At 43.2% G+C, this 19,280-nt stretch overlaps 1 protein-coding gene across 1 annotated transcript; it reads right to left on the bottom strand.

Annotated features, from left to right (window-relative positions):
- Positions 1–3,638: 3,638 nt before the first annotated feature.
- Positions 3,639–8,037, bottom strand: LOC123447208 (ecotropic viral integration site 5 protein homolog). The gene is made up of 9 exons (XM_045123790.1): positions 7,743–8,037; positions 6,886–7,052; positions 6,456–6,651; positions 6,129–6,299; positions 5,924–6,040; positions 5,226–5,423; positions 4,424–4,483; positions 4,247–4,345; positions 3,639–4,010 (listed from the first exon to the last, which is right to left on the bottom strand). The coding sequence occupies exons 2-9, from the start codon at positions 7,023–7,025 to the stop codon at positions 3,849–3,851; spliced, it is 1,143 nt and encodes a 380-aa protein (XP_044979725.1). The 5' UTR covers positions 7,026–7,052; positions 7,743–8,037; the 3' UTR covers positions 3,639–3,848.
- Positions 8,038–19,280: the final 11,243 nt, after the last annotated feature.

A 19,280-nucleotide genomic window follows, 5' to 3' on the forward strand; every position in this document is an offset into this window, starting at 1 on the left:
TAGAGCTGTACGACTAGTTTTGTTTTGGCAGTGTGGAGTGGCTCTTTCTCTTCATATTAGTCGACTCGTGAGGATGGGAGGCATTGGGAAGAAAATAACCAGTGGGAACCAGCCTGAAGAGACATCATATCACCATCTTGCATGGATGGGGCAAAGGATAATCAGTTCGTGACAAGAGTTGTTGTGATGATAATTTTGTTATAGCGATCCACGACGTTGAGATGTGAGGTCCTACCTTTTGCGGGGTTCATCATGATGGCGATCAAGGATTTGACCGGTCTTCCCTTGCTAGGACTGCACATTGTAGGGTTGATGTAGGATTTCTCGCTCTTGATCAAAGTCATAAACTAAAACTACATTTGTGTTGAATCAGGCTTATAACGGGTCGGTATCAGCAACACTTATGATCATTTCTGGTTCTACCTAATACAGTTTCTCAAAATATGTGATACATTGGAATCTCTTGGTACTTTCTGATGGCAAATGTATACAATAAGTCACAAGAGTTGGTTGAATAAAATAGGGTTAAATGATAATGTTGAACACGATTCTATAATTTTGATAGAGTTTTTATACATTAAGATTCTACTGTTAAAGACTCATAGGATCGGATTGGTCAAGTTAATGATAGGGTTGTGTGGACTAATATGGAGATTCCGATAAAAGTTGGTCATGTGGCCAATAACACCGATTTTTGTCTTACTGACCATATATGGTACAAGGATTTATTAGTCAATTTTCTGAATTTGACCACCGATAATCTCTCGGATATCAAGAGTATGGATTACTATCATAATGAACTTGGCCTTCAGCAAAAGGGAGAAGACATTTATAGTTACATTCCCTATCCATGCAACACATGCATTTTCTCTTGCGCGGTTTCTCCCCGTCTTATATAAACTTCCAAACACAAAGTCAACGTAAAAAAAGGTGTAGAGAGCTACAGAATAATTTGCAACTCTAAGGCTCCATGTTTTTTTGCATTTGTGAATTGGTGTGTGCATAAGGATGGGAGGCATCATAACAAATACATAAAAAAATCAGATAATGATGGCACGTGCAACATACATTTATCGGATCATCAAATATCAAGAGATGGATGGAAGGGAATTCTGCAAGCTAAAAGTTGTTTAAATACAGTGCAACTCATAATTGCAACTGAAAAAAAATATCAATGTGTACGCTCCCTAGCAAGAGATCCAATGTTGGAAATTTTATAGCGATCCACAACACTGCTTTACATGCTTCGGGAGACGCAATTTCGCACGTTGCTAACTCTTTACATGCTTCCACGTAAGCTTTGGTTTCTTCTCCATGGTTGAAAGTGACAAAAAAAGTATTCGAGCATCCGTGCTTTTGATAGCAGAAACTTCATAAACCACATGTCATTTGGTAAGTACTTCGGAGGATCCACCGAGACATGTTTGAGATTAGCAAACATGTCATCATATATCACTGCATCCAGAATATCTTGGTCAATGACATCATCATTGTCAGTTTCAACTTCCGGCCTGACTACGTACACAAGGAAGTCCAAAATTGCAGTGTCAATTAAGCAACTCAATCCAAAAGAAGTTAACCATAACCATAGAGCTCAGATTTTTCCTGTGAAGCAGCAACCTTTAGGATAGCTGGGCCAAGAAATATAACTTGCGGTGGAGGCCAAAACTAAGATCAAGGATCAAGGTCGTCTAAATCAAGCAAACGAACAACCAGAACCATTCAAATCGTGGGAGAACTAGGATTAGGTTCAGTCTAGGAATTACTACATGAAGCCGTAACTGCCCAAGGTTAAAAATTAAATAAAGTTTTAACTTCCATGTTTAAACTGTTTTATCATTACTGTTGCAAAAATTGGGAAAAAAGATTGTAAGGCAGAGCGTGATATATGGAAGTCACCACCATTGCATATATATTGCCCTCTTCTTTCTAACATGACATGCATGATATGAAAAATGAAGCATTTTTATCTGAATGTTATACTGTTTTTTCATGCAAGTGTAAAATAATTTCTGCAAGAAGTAACTGAATTGGTCAGTACCATTATTATTTTTTGTCTTGTCGACTACTACAACTAAAAGGTAACTGAATTTGTCAACTATTATTCACCCACAAATGCCCGCAGAAATATGTCAGCATAGCGACATTATTTTTTGAAGTGTCCATAGCAACATTATAGCTCTCCATTCCTTGCATATATAAGAAGGTAGAGATAATGAACAAATACATGTATATTGAGAACTCCCTCCATCCCAAAATAAGTACTAACTTTAGTACAAAACTGTATTAAAGTTGAGACACTTATTTTGGGATAGAGGAAGTATATCATATCATACTAATAAGTGGCCAAAGGAAATGAAGCATATCAGACCACCACGCCCTGGCCAGCGGAGACATTCAAGGAGAGGGGTACCTCCATCTCCTCTGCTTGTGATTCGACATAAGTAGACCTGATACCAAATTAAACAAAAATACCTAGCACAAGGACCGGTTATTTCATAAAAAAAATCTTGTGGAAATTAGGGAATGAAAAATTACCTTTTCCTTTTTAAGGAATCGGCAGGAGCGCTGCCTATTTTCATTAAGAGAGAAAGAGGAAGCCATCCCTCCTTCCCATAATGGAAAATGGGAGTTCAAGGAAGTCATCCCTCTGACATAAAATATTGTACGTTATGTGTGACTGTGAAAAACTGTTGTCTTCAATGACGCAACTGAAAAAAGTTGCTGAGTTTGTTGAATTGAATGGTTCGTTATGTTTGTTCAATCCACATATTAGTTTGTTGTGGTGTATGTAGAATATATTCTTATATAAAACATGATTTCAACATTTTTACCAGTGTTTCTTTACACCGGTATCTCATGTGTGCATAGCAAAACACGCACGTAGACTAATACGGGTGAAAATTCTAACTGATCTCCCACGCACACACGTTGAATGTTATTCAGACTCATGCAAAGTCGCATATGGCCTTGTTTGTATATCTTTTCAGGTTAAATTTGAAGATGACAATAAAAGCCAGATAATAATAATAATTCAAGGATACATCAAAGATTGACGTACCGAGATCATAGATAAAAAATGCCTAAAAGGCAGATAGTTTTACAACTTAACCACTGGCTATGGTAGCCATCATTCGACATGGGAATTATTCACTACTAGCCCACTCATATACTCTATAAGATAAAAGCCAAAAATAAATATACAATATGAGTGTATTCTCTCATCTAAACTTCCTCCCTTCACACGCCCCATCGTAGATGGTTCAGTCACACCTAGTGCCACGAAATTATTAATACAAGTATGATTTACTCCCCCCGTTCCTAAATGTAAGTTTTTTAAAGATTTTACTAGGAGACTACATACGAAGCAAAATGAATGAATATACATTCATCTATATGTAGTCCCCAAGTAAAACCTCTAGAAAGACTTATATTTAGGAACAGAGGGAGTGAAAAAAAGAAGAGCAACATGATGTGATTTTTGAGAGTACTAAAACTTCTACAGATTGTCTCCATGCAGAGAGCGGTTCCCACATATGTTTGCGCTTCAATAGAACTCTCAACATACAGTCATGTTTTTGCAATTACAGACAGAATTAGTTAAATAAATAACCACATTGGCAGGTACAAGCGACACATAATCAAGGCAACAACGTTCTCACCATTTCGTTATTGAAATATTGTTCCATCTTATAACAAATATATACAGTTGTCCAGCAACAAGGGAAAAATACAACATCGTGAACCTTTGCAGTTATGAAAACATGGCGTAACTTAGAAAAATTAAAGCAAAGCGATGAGTGATGATCGCTCTATACAAGGCATAAACAACAAGGCGAATAACTGTGTTACTTTTTACCAACATTTGAGATAGACAAGACCTGGCTGACAGCCCTGCTCATCGTTTTCGATTTGAGGGGCTGAAGCCGCTTACTGCTACTTGAGCTTGCATTGGGTCCATCCAATCTTTTCCGGTACTCTTTCTCAAGCTCCTCGAGACTACTGTTCACCTGCAAGTAAGATCAAGTGCACCTCAATTATCAGTATTAATGGAATGCAAAGTTCAGGTCTCAGATCATCAGCAAACGCACAAAATCCTTCTACCAAATGTGTGATATAGGCATACAGCAACCACGAACCACCAAACAGTAAAAATAGGATACGTAATATCCCACAAACAAGAACTCATGGAACCATGGACATAATAATACCGCTATCTCATTTGCTTCATAAAACAGTTGATTACCTTAAATGAGAAGGCAAGTGGAAATAATGTATCAGGATCAGTTGCCTCATCCGGAAAATATCTCAAGGAATGCAAAAGTTCCTCAAAAGGCAATTTGACCTGACAGAAAGGTAACTTCAGCAATTCTTTAAAATATGTCTTTTAAGCAAAAGCAGCACAAGAAACCAAGAAACTTACCAGGTCATCATGGCAGAATCTCAATAGACCCAATCCAACTTGAAAAACAACCTTAATACCCTGTAAGTACGATCGAGACAATAATCAGAAAAAGCATGTAAATCAGATACAGTAAGCTGTTTTAATACATGGATATAGAAAATCATTATTGATACATTATAAGGAATGAAGTCATATGAAAGAAGCATGTGCATTCATGTCTTATTGGACACAAAAAGAGTATAATATAAATGGCAATGCAAGCTTATGTATCTTACTATGAAACTACTATTTGAGTAGGACCTCACAACCATGTGTTAGCTACATTCAACTGTTTGTAACATATAAATACTCTGCAAAATTACATACAAGTTCCCTAGAAATAGAATGCTTCTCTATGGCTGTTCAAAAACTGATTCTGTCTGGTTCCTAAATTTACACTGCACTTCATCTGGAAATTAACATAAGGCACATACAGTCATTGAATGGGAAGGAACCAAAGTTCAAAAGAACTCCAATATTGATACTATTTATCTATACATGTACATCACCCTCCACACTTGTTGCATGTTATATTAGGCGACAGTACAAGTAATAATGGTTATAAAGGTCTGGAAACAAGGAGTGATTGTATACCACTACATGTACTGCCCTTAATAAAATTCTTCTGAAAGAAGTCCTTAAAGGAGTAATGCTAATGTAAAACTTGTAATCATACCATATATGAAGCAAACATGTTTGAAAAATCAGTAAAACACGTCTTAAAACTCATTAGCTCAGGTAAACACGAAACATTAAAAAATTGGATGGCCAAGATTCTTACCTCATAAAGGAAGACATCCCAAACTCTAAGAGTCATAGGAAATGGGAAGGAATATGAGAAAACCGTGATAAACCATTGACTTGCATACATGCTTGGATTTATCATTTCTTCAATAAAATGCTGTCCCAACTTTGGCATGTGCTCCTGAACTAATTTCTCAAATTGAAACAGATATTGTTGCACAAGCGGCAAACCAGCCTGTTATAGAATTGTGAAGAGTAAGATTTGTTAAATATCACTCCCTCCATTCCAAATTATAAGATTTTCCAACTTTTTTCTAAAATCGGATGTATATAGACGTGTTTTATTGTGAGCTATCTTTGTTCACCTATCTCAGACCGTAGAAAGTCCATGTTGAAATATCCAAAACATCTTATAATTCGGAACGGAGGTAGTAGTACAGAATATGCAGATCTCTTCCAGAAAACGTTCCTTTAGTGTTTCCAAAACTAAGTACTCGGACTAAATATAACTGCTTCTGAACAAGTGGCAAATTTTAGTTTAATAGTTAATATATCAAATTGAGAAAAAAAACTGGTAGAAGCTGATGATAAGCATGACGCAAACACTCTGGAATTACTGAACCAAAAATCTGGAAGAAAAGGCTCTCATTCATCACTCTGAAGTACAGGTTTCATATAGTGATTTGAGTTGTCTGCTCATTGGAAAGCAAAAAATTGCCAAAGAAGTTCAATCACCTGATACAAGCCTTCCATTGGAGCATGGACGGCTCCTTTTAGCAAAGCTACTATTAACCAAAATGCATCCTCCTCACTCATATAAAGAAGCAGCAAACCAGCTATAAATCCCATTCCCTGCATCAAGACCGCCCAAAAGTAATAGCATGTTAATCCAGGGAATATGTTCAACCTTATATAATATGTTGGCAGGCTGAACACAAACCTGCACATATCCAACATCCCTATCATAAACAGAGTATGCTTTTAAAACATTATACAGAGATCTTTGACCTGGGCCATGTCTCTGTTGGAAGAAAATATGAGAAGGAAATGTACGCGATATATCACGAATAATTTCCAATTCTGACGTCGATGTCTCGTATATGACCAAAGTCTGTCCAAAGAAAACACAGGTTATATAAAAAAAAAAGTCAAGTCTGGAATAAGCGCAATAGAGGCACATGCACAAAGTGCAGCAAATTATGAGAATGAGTATGATCTACGGCGAGTAATTTCCTAATGATTCAAACAGAAGGATGGTTATGAGTACCTCATAAACCCCAGGATTCATTAGCAAGAGGTCCCTGCTGCCTGAAATCAACTGCCAAACAAGTCCTCTGAGACAATCAGGAATTCCTTTCCTTATTCTTCTCTTAACCACATGAGGATTCCTTCTAACATAATGCTTCCAGTCACTGCCACCAGCACCTATCATCTTCCTCCACTTTCTTATCCTCCTTTCCTCTCTACAATAACCCAAATTGTTAGCCCGCGAAACAGATTGCTTAGAGAAAAGAAGATTTAGATAAGTATTCTTTATCATCCAAGCAAGTCAAACATATGACAACCATTTCCATAAGATTTGCTTAAAAGGCCCAAGCATAGAAAAGGTAATTAATCAACGAGATTCATTGCCTCCAACTTGCCAAATAGATAAACGTATGGGGACTGTAAGTACAACAGGAGACCCCTGATCATACCTTCCGCGTTCATTTGTGGATCTGCTTTTCAGAATCCCCTCCGGAGAGTTACTTTGTTCTGTCTTTATAAAGCCAAATCTGTCCACAGGCCGAGAAGGAGATGGCCCGGGTTCTATGTCATCCACGTCCTTCTTATCCATTTTATTGAGTACTCGAGGATACCTTCACTACATTGCAAGAAATATACCATGTCATTAGTTTTCAAATAACAGTGTGTCACTGTAAAGTGGGTGGCCTTGAATTTGACATGGAATAAACTTGTGGATGCAAATAGCATGACCCTACAATATCCAATGACCAACCGCAAACAAAATTATAAAACAACATTAAAAAAAAGCATGCCTGCAACAAAGTGTCGCAGATGGATGGCATCAGATTACTACATTGCTTTTCTGTGTCAACATAAACGATGGAGAAGCATCAAGTGTGCAACGGGCATTCGTGTCCACAAGCTGTCATAGCTACAGACAAATGGACCTCCGTTGCATTTGCACTATCAAATGCTCAGCTAAAGAAGGGATGTAGTATGAAGGCTGCTGAGCCATCCTACTGACACTGCCTGAACAAAAATAGTTTAAGCGCAGGCAGCATCTTTCCAGCGGGTAGGCGGTGGGCATGGACGGGGTGAGCTGAACCCTCGGAAACTTGGGAACGAGCTTGCCGGCATTAACGGGCGTTAAACACAACGCAGCACATCCTATCAATGGAAATGGGGTCGGTCAACCGAGATCAGACAAACAAACGAACGAGCAGAGGATTGCGTTAGCAGACACCGCGTCCATCCGCCGCCTGATCGCTCGCAGATATGGAATGCTGCAGATTAATCTGTCCGAGCGGGCTATAGGGGGGTTCCTTACCGCAGGCGGTGGGAGGACCGCGGGCGACGGATTCGCGCGGATCACGCGAATCTGGGACCCTCCGCTGGCGGCGCTGCCGGGCGTCCTCGTCCGGTCGCCGGGGCCGGCCGGCGGGGAGTCAGGGCGAGGGCGGGACCCCCTGGCCGCGGAGGGAGGGTAGGGTGGCTGCGGGTCCGGAGGAGGGGGTGGGCGGCACGGCGACGGGGGCGGCTGCGGAGGGGGAGGTGGAGCCGGCGCCGGCGCCGGGGAAGAGGAGGCAGATTAGCGCGTTGTTGGGGTCAAGAAGTTGTCATCTCCGACGCGTGCCGCCGAACGAACCACGGTTTCCAGAAAAAGGAAAAGAAATGCTTTCCTTCAGTTTCCAGGGAGTTTTTTGCGTTTCGAAATATAATTTCCGGGGCGCCGTGCGGGCCGCGCAGGCACGAAGCCTGAGCCCGCGGGATGCGCGCACAGCCGGACCATCTTATTTTATTTATCTTGCCGGTTTTCAGTACTCGAACAAATTAATAAAATGGTCAGAGCATCTTCAATAAAAGACGTAGATGCAAAAGTAACCGCCTTGCGCATTTTCGAGGCCTACAAACCGCTGCTCCAACCCATGATGTAGATGGAAAAAATAAATTCACATCTTCACCTTTCGGAGATGCGTATTGTACCACTTCCCGGTGCGAATTTGCATCTCCAACTTCACGATATGTGAAATCGTGTCCGTCCACCAACCGACACCTCTCCCCTCCCATTCCACAAGACCGGCCACCGCCCCCCGACCCCGCCGTCGGCCAAATCCACTTGAAATCGATGCCGTCGGGCCCGCCGCCTGCCTCGATGGCGCGTCGTTCGAAGCCGCCGATTCAGTTTCGGTCGCCGGCGAATCGAAGCTTCTCCGCCGGCTGCGACTGGCCTAAACGCCTTCCCCTGTGAGGTCTATGACGGGGTAGGCTTCATCCAAGCCTAGACACCCCCCCGACCGGAGTTAGTGGAGGCGCGTCACAATCATTCTTGAGGCCGTTGCCGATCAAGAAACGTGGATTTGGCATTCATATGTTGACATGCGTGGATCTTGTAATGACATCAACGTGCTCGACCGATCACCTCTTTTTGCCAAGTTAGCAAATGAAAAAGCACCACGGTGACCTTTGAAGCAAATGGCCGCACATATAACTATGGGTACTATCGTGCGGATGGCATCTATCCTAGGTTTGGAGTACTTTTGTCAAGCCAATTTCAAAACCCCAAGGTAAGAAAGAACTCATCTTTCACAGTGCATAAGCGGCGGCTAAGAACGATATTGAGAGGGCTTTTGGCATTTTGCAATCGCAATTTGCTATTGTGCGAGGACTGTTGGAAATATGCCCTAGAGGCAATAATAAAGTTGTTATTATTATATTTCCAGTTCATGATAATTGTCTATTATTCATGCTATAATTGAATTAACCAGAAACCGTAATACATGTGTGAATATATAGATCATAATGTGTCCCTAGTGAGACTCTAGTTGGCTAGCTCGTTGATCAATAGATGATCATGGTTTCTTGATCATGGACATTGGATGTCATTGATAACGGGATCACATCATTGGGGAATGATGTGATGGACACAAGACCCAATCCTAAGCATAACACTAGATCGTGTTGTTCGTCTGCTAAAGCTTTTCTAATGTCAAGTATCATTTCCTTAGACCGTGAGATTGTGCAACTTCCGGATACCGTAGGAGTGCTTTGGGTGTACCAAACGTCACAACGTAACTGGGTTATTATAAAGGTGCACTACGGGTATCTCCGAAAGTGTCTGTTGGATTGTACGAATCGAGACCGGGATTTGTCACTCTGTGTGACGGAGAGGTATCTCTGGGCCCGCTCGGTAATCCATCATCATATTGAGCTCAGTGTGATTAAGGAGTTAGTCACGGGTTGATGTGTTACGAAACGAGTAAAGAGACTTGCCGGTAACGAGATTAAACAAGGTATAGGGATACCGACGATCGAATCTCAGGCAAGTGTCATACCGGTAGACAAAGGGAATTGCATACGGGATTGATTGAATCCTTGACATCATGGTTCATCCGATGAAATCATCGTGGAACATGTGGGAATTAACATGGATATCCAGACCCCGCTGTTGATTATTGGTCGGAGAGATGTCTCGATCATGTTTGCATGTCTCCCGGACCCGCAGGGTCTACACACTTAAGGTTCGATGACGCTAGTGTTGTAAAGGGAACGGTATGTGGTTACTGAAGGTTGTTTGGAGTCCCGGATGAGATCCCGGGCGTCACGAGGAGCTCCAGAGGTAAAGATTGATATATAGGAAGTCCTGTTTTGGTCACCAGAAAAAGTTTTGGGCTCATCGATAGTATACCGGGAGTGCCGGAGGACCCCCAGAAGGGGTGTGACGAACAAAGAGGTGCATGGGCTGTTAGAGGAGGTGGACCAGCCCTTATTGGGCTGGCCAAGGCCTTCCCTAAAGGCCTATGCGCATAGGGATAAAAGAGATAAGGCAAGGAAGCTTAAAAGGAAAGGAGGAAGAGTCCTACCAAGGTAGTCCACCTCACTTGTGGGAGGTGGACACTTCCCTAGCTTCAGCCGAAGCTCCTCATCCTTGGAGGAGGGGCCAAGGCAGTCTCCCTCTCCCTCCTCCTATATATATTGGAGGCTTTTGGCCTTTTGGAGACACACAATTCATCTCCCACGGCGCAGCCCTACCTCTCTCTTCTTCCTCCTCCGCAACGCTTGGTGAAGCCCTGCCGGAGAACCACATAGCTCCACCGCCACCACGCCGTCGTGCTGCCGGAGCTCTCTCCCAACTTATCCTCTCTCCTTGCTGGATCAAGAAGGAGGAGACGTCACCGGGCTGTACGTGTGTTGAACGCGGAGGTTCCGTGATTCGGCACATAGATCGGAATCCACCGCGATCTGAATCGCTGCGAGTACGACTCCATCAACCGCGTTCATAGTAACGCTTTCGCTTAGTGATCTTCAAATGTATGAAGATGCTCCACAACCTCTCTCGTTTCTGGTTTCTCCATAGATAGATCCTTGTATGGCCTAGGATTTATTTTTGAAATTACTACGATCCCCAACAAGGACCATCTAGGTTCTGAGATTAAAAAATCATTTGACATATCATGACTGCTTGCGTGGTCATGCATAACATGATCATTTAGAATGAGCGTAGACAGGGTTTAGATTACACCTTCTATCACTTGATGGGCATACATGTTATGCCCATGAGAAGAGAGGAGCGAATCAAATGTTTCATGAAGGTGTACAATGAAGTTAGAGACCATGATTCACACGATCAACTTCAGAACGGATTTGATGGAGGAGTATTGTAAATATCATGATGAGAGAGCCACCTAGTTTCATTTACTTGTTTGTGTATTGTGCAAAACTATGTTGTATGTGTGATGCATTTTATGTCATGGATTTGATCTATGTAATAATTTGATATTGTAGACATCTGTAATTTTTTATTTAATTATCAAATGTTTTATTTGAATTTGTGCGGGTGTTGAACAACGGGTGTACAACGGCCGTGTGGCGGCCGACCGGTTTTGCATCTTCAGTTTACATCACATACTGGAGTTGCCCATTTACATCACCGTTTTACATTATCTGTTGGAGCTGGGTCTTTTTTGAAGATGTAAAAAACACCTCTTAGTGATATAAATTATAACACTCCTACTTTTACATCTTCAAATTTACATCTTGTATTAAAGATGCTTTTAGGTATGACAGTAGTGCATCTTATTTGATTTATTACAACTGGCATTGTCCCAATACAATGTTTCTCAAGTAGATTTGGCTATGTTTCTTACATACTCTCTCCGTAAACAAATATAAAAACGTTTAGACCATTAAAATAATGATCTAAACATTCTTATACTTCTTTGTAGAGGGAGTAAATTTGGCCAAGTCTCGATTGGCCTCATCGAGAAGCCTAACTTCAGCAAACCTAATGCTCTTTTTAATAGTTTGGATTGCTTGCCACGTGGTAAGCTATGCGAGGCTTGGTACCATTCTAGGTCCCGTGCTTAAAATGACATCCATTATGCATTTATATTATTTTGTTTCTGTCCTTTCTGAATCATGATGTCTTCACTAAGTCTGATCAATGCGCAAATTGTACCACCTACTTTTCCCAATCCACCACCTACCTCTCCCCCTTCTTAATTCTTTACATTCCGTTTATATAAACTTGAAAGCGTGATCAAAAGAAAAGGGGTAGAAAGGGTCAAAGGCAAGGATGAGCGAAAATTACTACTAGTGTTGTAGTGTCCACTGTTTCTTCACATTTTCACTTTCCCTATTTATACATCCATGAGCATGGGAGGCATCGGGAGATAGCAATGCAGCAGACGCCTTGACCATGATCAACCACTCAGGTCTTGTTCGGTTCCTTCAAAATTGAAGGGGTTTGGAAGGGATTGGGAGGGATTAAATCCCTTACAAGTCAAATTCCACCTCAATCCCCTCCAATCCTCTTCAATCCCCTCCTCGATGGGATTAACCGAACAAGCCCTCAAGAGGAGCACAAAGGAAGTAGTGCAGAAAGCCCTCCACGAACGAACGGGAAAACCATGGCGAGCGGGGAAGGGTCACCCAGAGGGTGTAGACTGGCCGATGAAGGCGGTTCAAGATTGGAAATAAAGAGCATGAGGTTTTGGAATATGATACCCGGATGGGGACGACGGCAATCTTGTCCTTGCCAGCATCCATGCAGACTAGAGAAGATTCAGGGTTGTCGCCAGGGAGCGGAGCAGTGAACGGGGTCAGGTGGTGGAGGTCAGCGGGATGCTGAATCATTGACGACTGCTGGGATCTAGGTAGGGAAGGCTGGAGTGGCAATCACATTGGCAAGTCTTCATTGTTGCCACGGTAGCCACGAAGCTTGCGCTCTCGGGATACATGGAAGTGCAACCTTCTTTTCTCCAATGGCTTTTTTCAATTGGTGCACATAAGGACGGGAGTCACCAAGACACACGTATCTGAATAGGAGGATCCAGGCGCCAGGCAACCAGGGCATCGGCCTGGGACGTGGTGACTATTTTCTTCATTGGCGGTAGCAAAATGTCCATTATGGCACGAGAAATGGTGATACATGCCACTACGTCCAAGCTGCAAACATTGTGAGACAATTGGAGTTCAGGTTGACAAAGGAGCCCGAGAAACATTTCAAAGGTTGAAGAGGCACAAATATGGCTTTCCACACCTTAGAATTTGTATACTTTCATCTTTGTAGATGACACTAACAATATTTTATTTTTGATGAGTACATGATCATGCAGTAACATTCTTTCTACCAAATACATGTGGATTTTTTTACCGGGATATCAACTATGAAGGGTTAGGCATAGTGAGAGCGCAATCATTTGACAAAGTTAAAAGGGTTAGGCCCTGTTTCTTTAAAAAGTCCTAGGACTTTTTTTAGTCCCAACTAAAAAGTCTCTAGTCCCTACATGTTTCTTTCCAAGGACTAAACATAGACTAGAGGTCATTAAATGACATGCAAAAAGACCATGTTACCCCTACTAATATACTACAAGTTATTAAATAACATGCTAAAAGTAGGGGCATTATTGGGAAAAGAGCCAAAAAAGTCCCTCCCATAGGGACTTCTTCCTTTAGTCCCAACTACCCCACTTTAGTCCCTAAAAGTCCCTCCTGTTTCTTTCACATGGGACTAAAAGGGACCTTTTGTAGTCTCTACACCAAAAAGTCCTGGAAAGAAACACCCCCTTAGCTTTAAAATTAATACGACGATTGATAGTCTGTGCATCTCGTTAATTTATAATTGACATTGCCGTGACACAATATTTCTTGGGAAGATTGGGCTATTAAGTCCAAATTGGCTACACAAAGAGGTCTAATTTCACTCGACCTGATATTTTTCCAGAACCAAATCCATGTGGAAACTGTTCTAGTGCTCAACGCAATTTGCATTTCTAAACTATTGTGTGCATAACAATGGGATGCGCCCAGAAATAAAGATATACCAGCCGGTTTAGATTAGTGACTAGTGGTAGGGGCGCGCCTCTTGAGCGTACGTATCTGGACGTACTTATCTAGTCTAGCTTCATTAGTTGTGAACGTGTTTGTGTGATGCAGGAAGCGTATATAAGTAAAATACGGTGAATAGAAAAGTGCAGTGCAGAGAAAGCTACTCCTAACAGGAGGTTCCCCAACAAACAACTGAAAAAACCCAAATTCCTCGATCAAGTGCACTCCAACAGACTGAATTTGGCCAAGGAGCACATGGGAGGCACAAAAGCAAGCAAGCAGTACGTCGAACTTGTGGAAGCAGCTGGGGGAGTCGAGCACACCCACGGCCACGGGTCCCGACCGCTTGGAGAAGTAGCCGCGGGAGCGGATGAGGCGATGTGGGGCGAATGAAAAACAGAGGCCTAGGGAAGGGAGGATCCATCGCTAGACTTTTTTTCACTTGGATACAGCAAAATCGCAAAAATGCTAGACCTACAAAAACTTACGAAGGTTTACTTAACCTTCCAAACTAACTCTTCTTCCCCCCCTGATTTTTAGTGGGGGTGGGGCCCCTCATCCCTCAATTACCAATCACAATCTTACACATCAGTTTGTACGTAAAATCTTTGCGTAAGCCTTTGTAGGTGTAGCATTACTCGTAAAATCGGGTACGGAAACAACCCAAGGACCACCCAGACCGAAAATGCTGCATCTACGTAAGCTTCACGGAGACTAACGTAAGCCTCCTAACTAATTAACTTTGCCCCCCCCGATTTTCAGGAGGTGGGGGCGCTTCATCCTCCAAACTTTAATTTGATTGGTCCATGTAACACATTACGTAAAACATTTATGTAGCATTACGTGGATGTAGCATTGCTGCATCCAGACGCCTGCCCCACACACGCGCGGAAGCGCCCGGCCTCTCCCTCAACAGTATTCCTTGCCAACGTGGCATACGCAAGAGGCTGCCCTTCCTGCGTAGCTTCTTGTTGTTGATGATTTGATGACACATGCAAATGTTCAAACTGTAGACGCTATACATGACGCCCTTAGACTTCAGCTGGACAAAGAAAACCTACATACCATACTCTTTTTGGTTTAGGATTTTTTGTTTCGAGTGGCTAGTAGAATAGGCAGGCGCCAAAGGAACAACATCTTTGAGTGCATAGTATCTTGAGGTCTTTTCTTTCTTTTGTTGTTCTGGAGCTGATGCTAGAATATGTCATCTTCTATGCAAAGCTCTGCATATTGTCCACTGATGCTAGAATATGTCATCTTCTATGCAAAGCTCTGCATATTGTCCACTGATGCTAGAATATGTCATCTTCTATGCAAAGCTCTGCATATTGTCCACTGATGCTAGAATATGTCATCTTCTATGCAAAGCTCGCCATGTCGTCCATCTTGGGAAATTTGCCATTGTAGTCAGTGAGCCCATCATAAATAGACTTGTTGGTGACAAGGTCCTAAGTATAAAATGATACTCTTTACACATTTTTGTTCTTGTTTTCTGTCCTTTCTAAATCCTGAAAGCTTCAGTGACTCTCATCAATGTCCAACAATGTACCACCAACTCCTCTTAATCCACCACCTACCTCTCTTCCCCTTCTAGATTCTTTCAATCCCAATTATATAACCTTGAAAGCGTGAAACGGTGAAAGGGGATAACAAAGGCCAAAGGCATGGACAGGTGAATGAAACTACTACCATTGTATTTCGTTGTTTCTCCACATTTCCATTTTCCCAGTTTCATTGTCCATGAGTATGGGAGGCATCAGAAGAAAGCTATGCAGTGCAAAGTTGCTCCTGAGTATGGCTCACCATAGTCCATGAGTATGGGAGGCGTTCAGGGCATCTCATGCCATGTATCTTGTTATGGTGATTTGTCGTAGATCTCAATCGTGTGTTGTTTGTGGGTGCAGCAGATTTAGTTTCAGCATCATCATGCACACCTGGAAACCGTAGCACCCTTGATTCCTTGTTCTCGCAACAGTGGTGATCGTGTCTACGTTAACATGGACATGTGTGTTCAATTATACAGGTCTTGTAAGAAAATATTTATTCCCGGTAAAAAGTAAGAAACAAGTTTATGTTATATATATAGTAACAACATATGCATGTGATTGCAACAATCATTTTTGTCCGCAAAAAGTCCCCTGCTGGGTCAGGTCCTGCAAAGTGTGGGCTAGCCCTACTGCACTGGTTTTACCACATGTGTGTCATAATGGACATCCGACCACATGACCCTCTGTGGCATTACCCAGAATACAACCCACACGATCATGTGTGGACGAACATTAGAACTGCTCACATGCCTGAGAACATCTACTTCGTGCCACACGTCGAACCAACAACAACTACTCATTCCCATCTTGCACGTGTGGCAAGAAGCAATTACGCCTTGACATTTTTTATGGCAACTTTAGTTCTCTGTTTTGAATGACAAGTTTTGGTTTTTTTCTTGCATTTCATTTTTTCCCAGATGGTAATTTTAGTTGTAAAAGTGCCATGACAGTGTTATTTCGTGCCACACGGGTGGTACTTATCATTTTGGTTAACTATAGTTGCCATGTCTAATTAACGATAGTTGCCTTGGGTGATCAAACCATAATTGTCATGTATGGTCAATCATAGTTGCCATGTATGATTAACTAGTTGCCACATGTGGTCAAGTCATAGTTGCCATGTGTGATTAACTAGTTGCCACATGTTGTTCAACCATAGTTGTCATGTATGGTCAATCATAGTTGTCATGTGTGATTAACTAGTTGCCATATATGCACAATTCCAGTTGTCATCTATCACTGTACGAGCGTTGTATGAGTTTGCCCACACGGCGGCGTGAGCAGCCGTGCGCTAATGGATTGGATGGTGTCTGTGTGGGCGAGGACCGGTTTATCCACACGTACGAATCTGGCAACCGCGCGTTGCGGGTCATGCAAGGCCGTTTGGGCGAACGCTCTAACCCCCCACACGACACACTATGCCTACGTGGCAGTGGAATTCCAACATATGCATACAAGGTTCGTGCAATTCAGAACCAACAATAATTAGGACGTATGGATCAAGTGTTGAAATGCCACACGTTATCATTTGGGTTTTAAAATTCCACTAAGAGGGTCTATACGATGAGAGAAATTGTTTTGCTTGAAACAACCGGGCTTTTTTTAGGACGAGATGCTAGGATTTTTTACTCAACAATCAAGTTTACAGGGATAATGACGCTTGTGGTGCATAGTGTTGGATAACGTAGCATAAATTCAAAATTTTCCTACGCATATTCAGATCTTCCTATGGAGAGACCAGCAACGAGAGAGGGATAAGAGCATCTTCATACCTTTGAAGATCGCTAAGCGGAAGCGTTGCTAGAACGCGGTTGATGGAGTCGTAGTCGCAGCGATTCCGATCTAGTGCCGAACCACGGCACCTCCGCGTTCAACACACGTGCAGCCCAGTGACGTCTCCCACACCTTGATCCAGCAAGGAGGAGGGAGAGGTTGGGGAAGAACTCCAGCAGCACGACGGCGTGGTGTCGAGGGAGAGACGAGGTCTCCCGGCAGGGCTTCGCCAAGCACCGGCACAGAGGAGGAGAAAGAAGAGCAGGGCTGCGCCGAGGGAGAGGGAAAAATCTGTTCTCCAATGGCCAAAAGTGCCCAATATATATAGGGGAAGGGGAGAGGGGGTGCCACCCCTAGGGTTCCCACCCTAGGGGGTGCGGCAGCCCCCCCAGATGGGAGGTGCGGCAGCCAGAAGGGGGAGGAGGGGTGGCGCACCAACTGGTGGGCCTTAGGCCCACCTGGCTTAGGGTTTGCCCCCCCTTTTCTCCCCCTTGCGCAATGGGCTGAGTGGGGAGGCGCACCAGCCCACCTAGGGGCTGGTTCCCACCCCCACTTGGCCCACCTTACCTCCCGGGGTCGTTGCCCCCCTTCGATGGTCCCCCGGGGCCACCTCCGGTGGTCCCGGTGGTCCCGGTACGTTACCGGTGATGCCCGAAACACTTCCGGTATCCGAAACCATCCGTCCTATATATCAATCTTTACCTCCGGACCATTCCGGTGCTCCTCGTGACGTCCGGAATCTCATCCGGGACTCCGAACATCTTTCGGTAACCTCGTATAACAATTCCCTATAACCCTAGAGTCATCGAACCTTAAGTGTGTAGACCCTACGGGTTCGGGAGACAGGCAGACATGACCGAGACACCTCTCTGGCCAATAACCATCAGCGGGGTCTGGATACCCATGGTGGCTCCCACTTGCTCCACGATGATCTCATCAGATGAACCACGATGTCAAGGATTCAATCAATCCCGTATACGATTCCCTTTGTCTGTCGGTATAGAACTTGCCCGAGATTCGATCGTCGGTATACCTATACCTTGTTCAATCTCGTTACCGGTAAGTCTCTTTACTCGTTCCGTAGCACGTCATCGTGTGACTAACTCCTTAGTCACATTGAGCTCATGATGATGTTCTACCGAGTGGGCCCAGAGATACCTCTCCGTCACACGGAGTGACAAATCCCGATCTCGATTCGTACCAACCCAACAGACACTTACGGAGGTACCCGTAGTGCAACTTTATAGTCACCCAGTTACGTTGTGACGTTTGATACACCCAAAGCACTCCTACGGTATCCGGGAGTTGCACAATCTCACGGTCGAAGGAAAAGATACTTGACATTATAAAAGCTTTAGCATACGAACAATACGATCTAGTGCTATGCTTAGGATTGGGTCTTGTCCATCACATCATTCTCCTAATGATGTGATCCCGTTATCAATGACATCTAATGCCCATGATCAGGAAACCATGATCATCTATTGACTAACGAGCTAGCCAACTAGAGGCTTGCTAGGGACACATTGTGATCTATTTATTCACACATGTATTACTGTTTCCTGTTAATACAATTATAGCATGAACTATAGACGATTATCATGAGCAAGGAAATATGATAATAACCATTTTATTATTGCCTCTAGGGCATATTTCCAACAGTCTCCCACTTGCACTAGAGTTAATAATCTAGTTACATTGTGATGTATCGAACACCCATAGCATTATGGTGTTGATCATGTTTTGTTCGTGGAAGAGGTTTTAGTCAACGGGTCTGCAATATTCAGATCCGTGTGTACTTTACAAATATCTATCACTCCACTCTGGACATGGTCCTGGATAGAGTTGTAGCGGCGTTTGATGTGCTTCGTCTTCCGGTGAAACCTGGGCTCCTTGGCTATGGCAATGGCCCCAGTGTTATCACAGAAGAGTGTCATTGGACCCGACGCGCTTGGAACCACTCCAAGGTCGGTGATGATCTCCTTCATCCAAATTCCTTCATGAGCTGCTTCTGAAGCAACTATGTACTCCGCTTCACATGTAGATGCTGCCACGACTTCTTGCTTGCTGCTGCACCAGCTCACTGCCCCACCATTCAACGCATATACGTATCCGGTCTGTGACTTAGAGTCATCCGGATCTGTGTCGAAGCTAGCGGCGACGTAACCCTTTACGACGAGCTCTTCGTCACCTCCATAAACGAGAAACATTTCCTTAGT

This window comes from Hordeum vulgare, chromosome 4H, assembly GCF_904849725.1.
Source record: "Hordeum vulgare subsp. vulgare chromosome 4H, MorexV3_pseudomolecules_assembly, whole genome shotgun sequence".
Lineage (NCBI taxonomy): Eukaryota > Viridiplantae > Streptophyta > Magnoliopsida > Poales > Poaceae > Hordeum > Hordeum vulgare.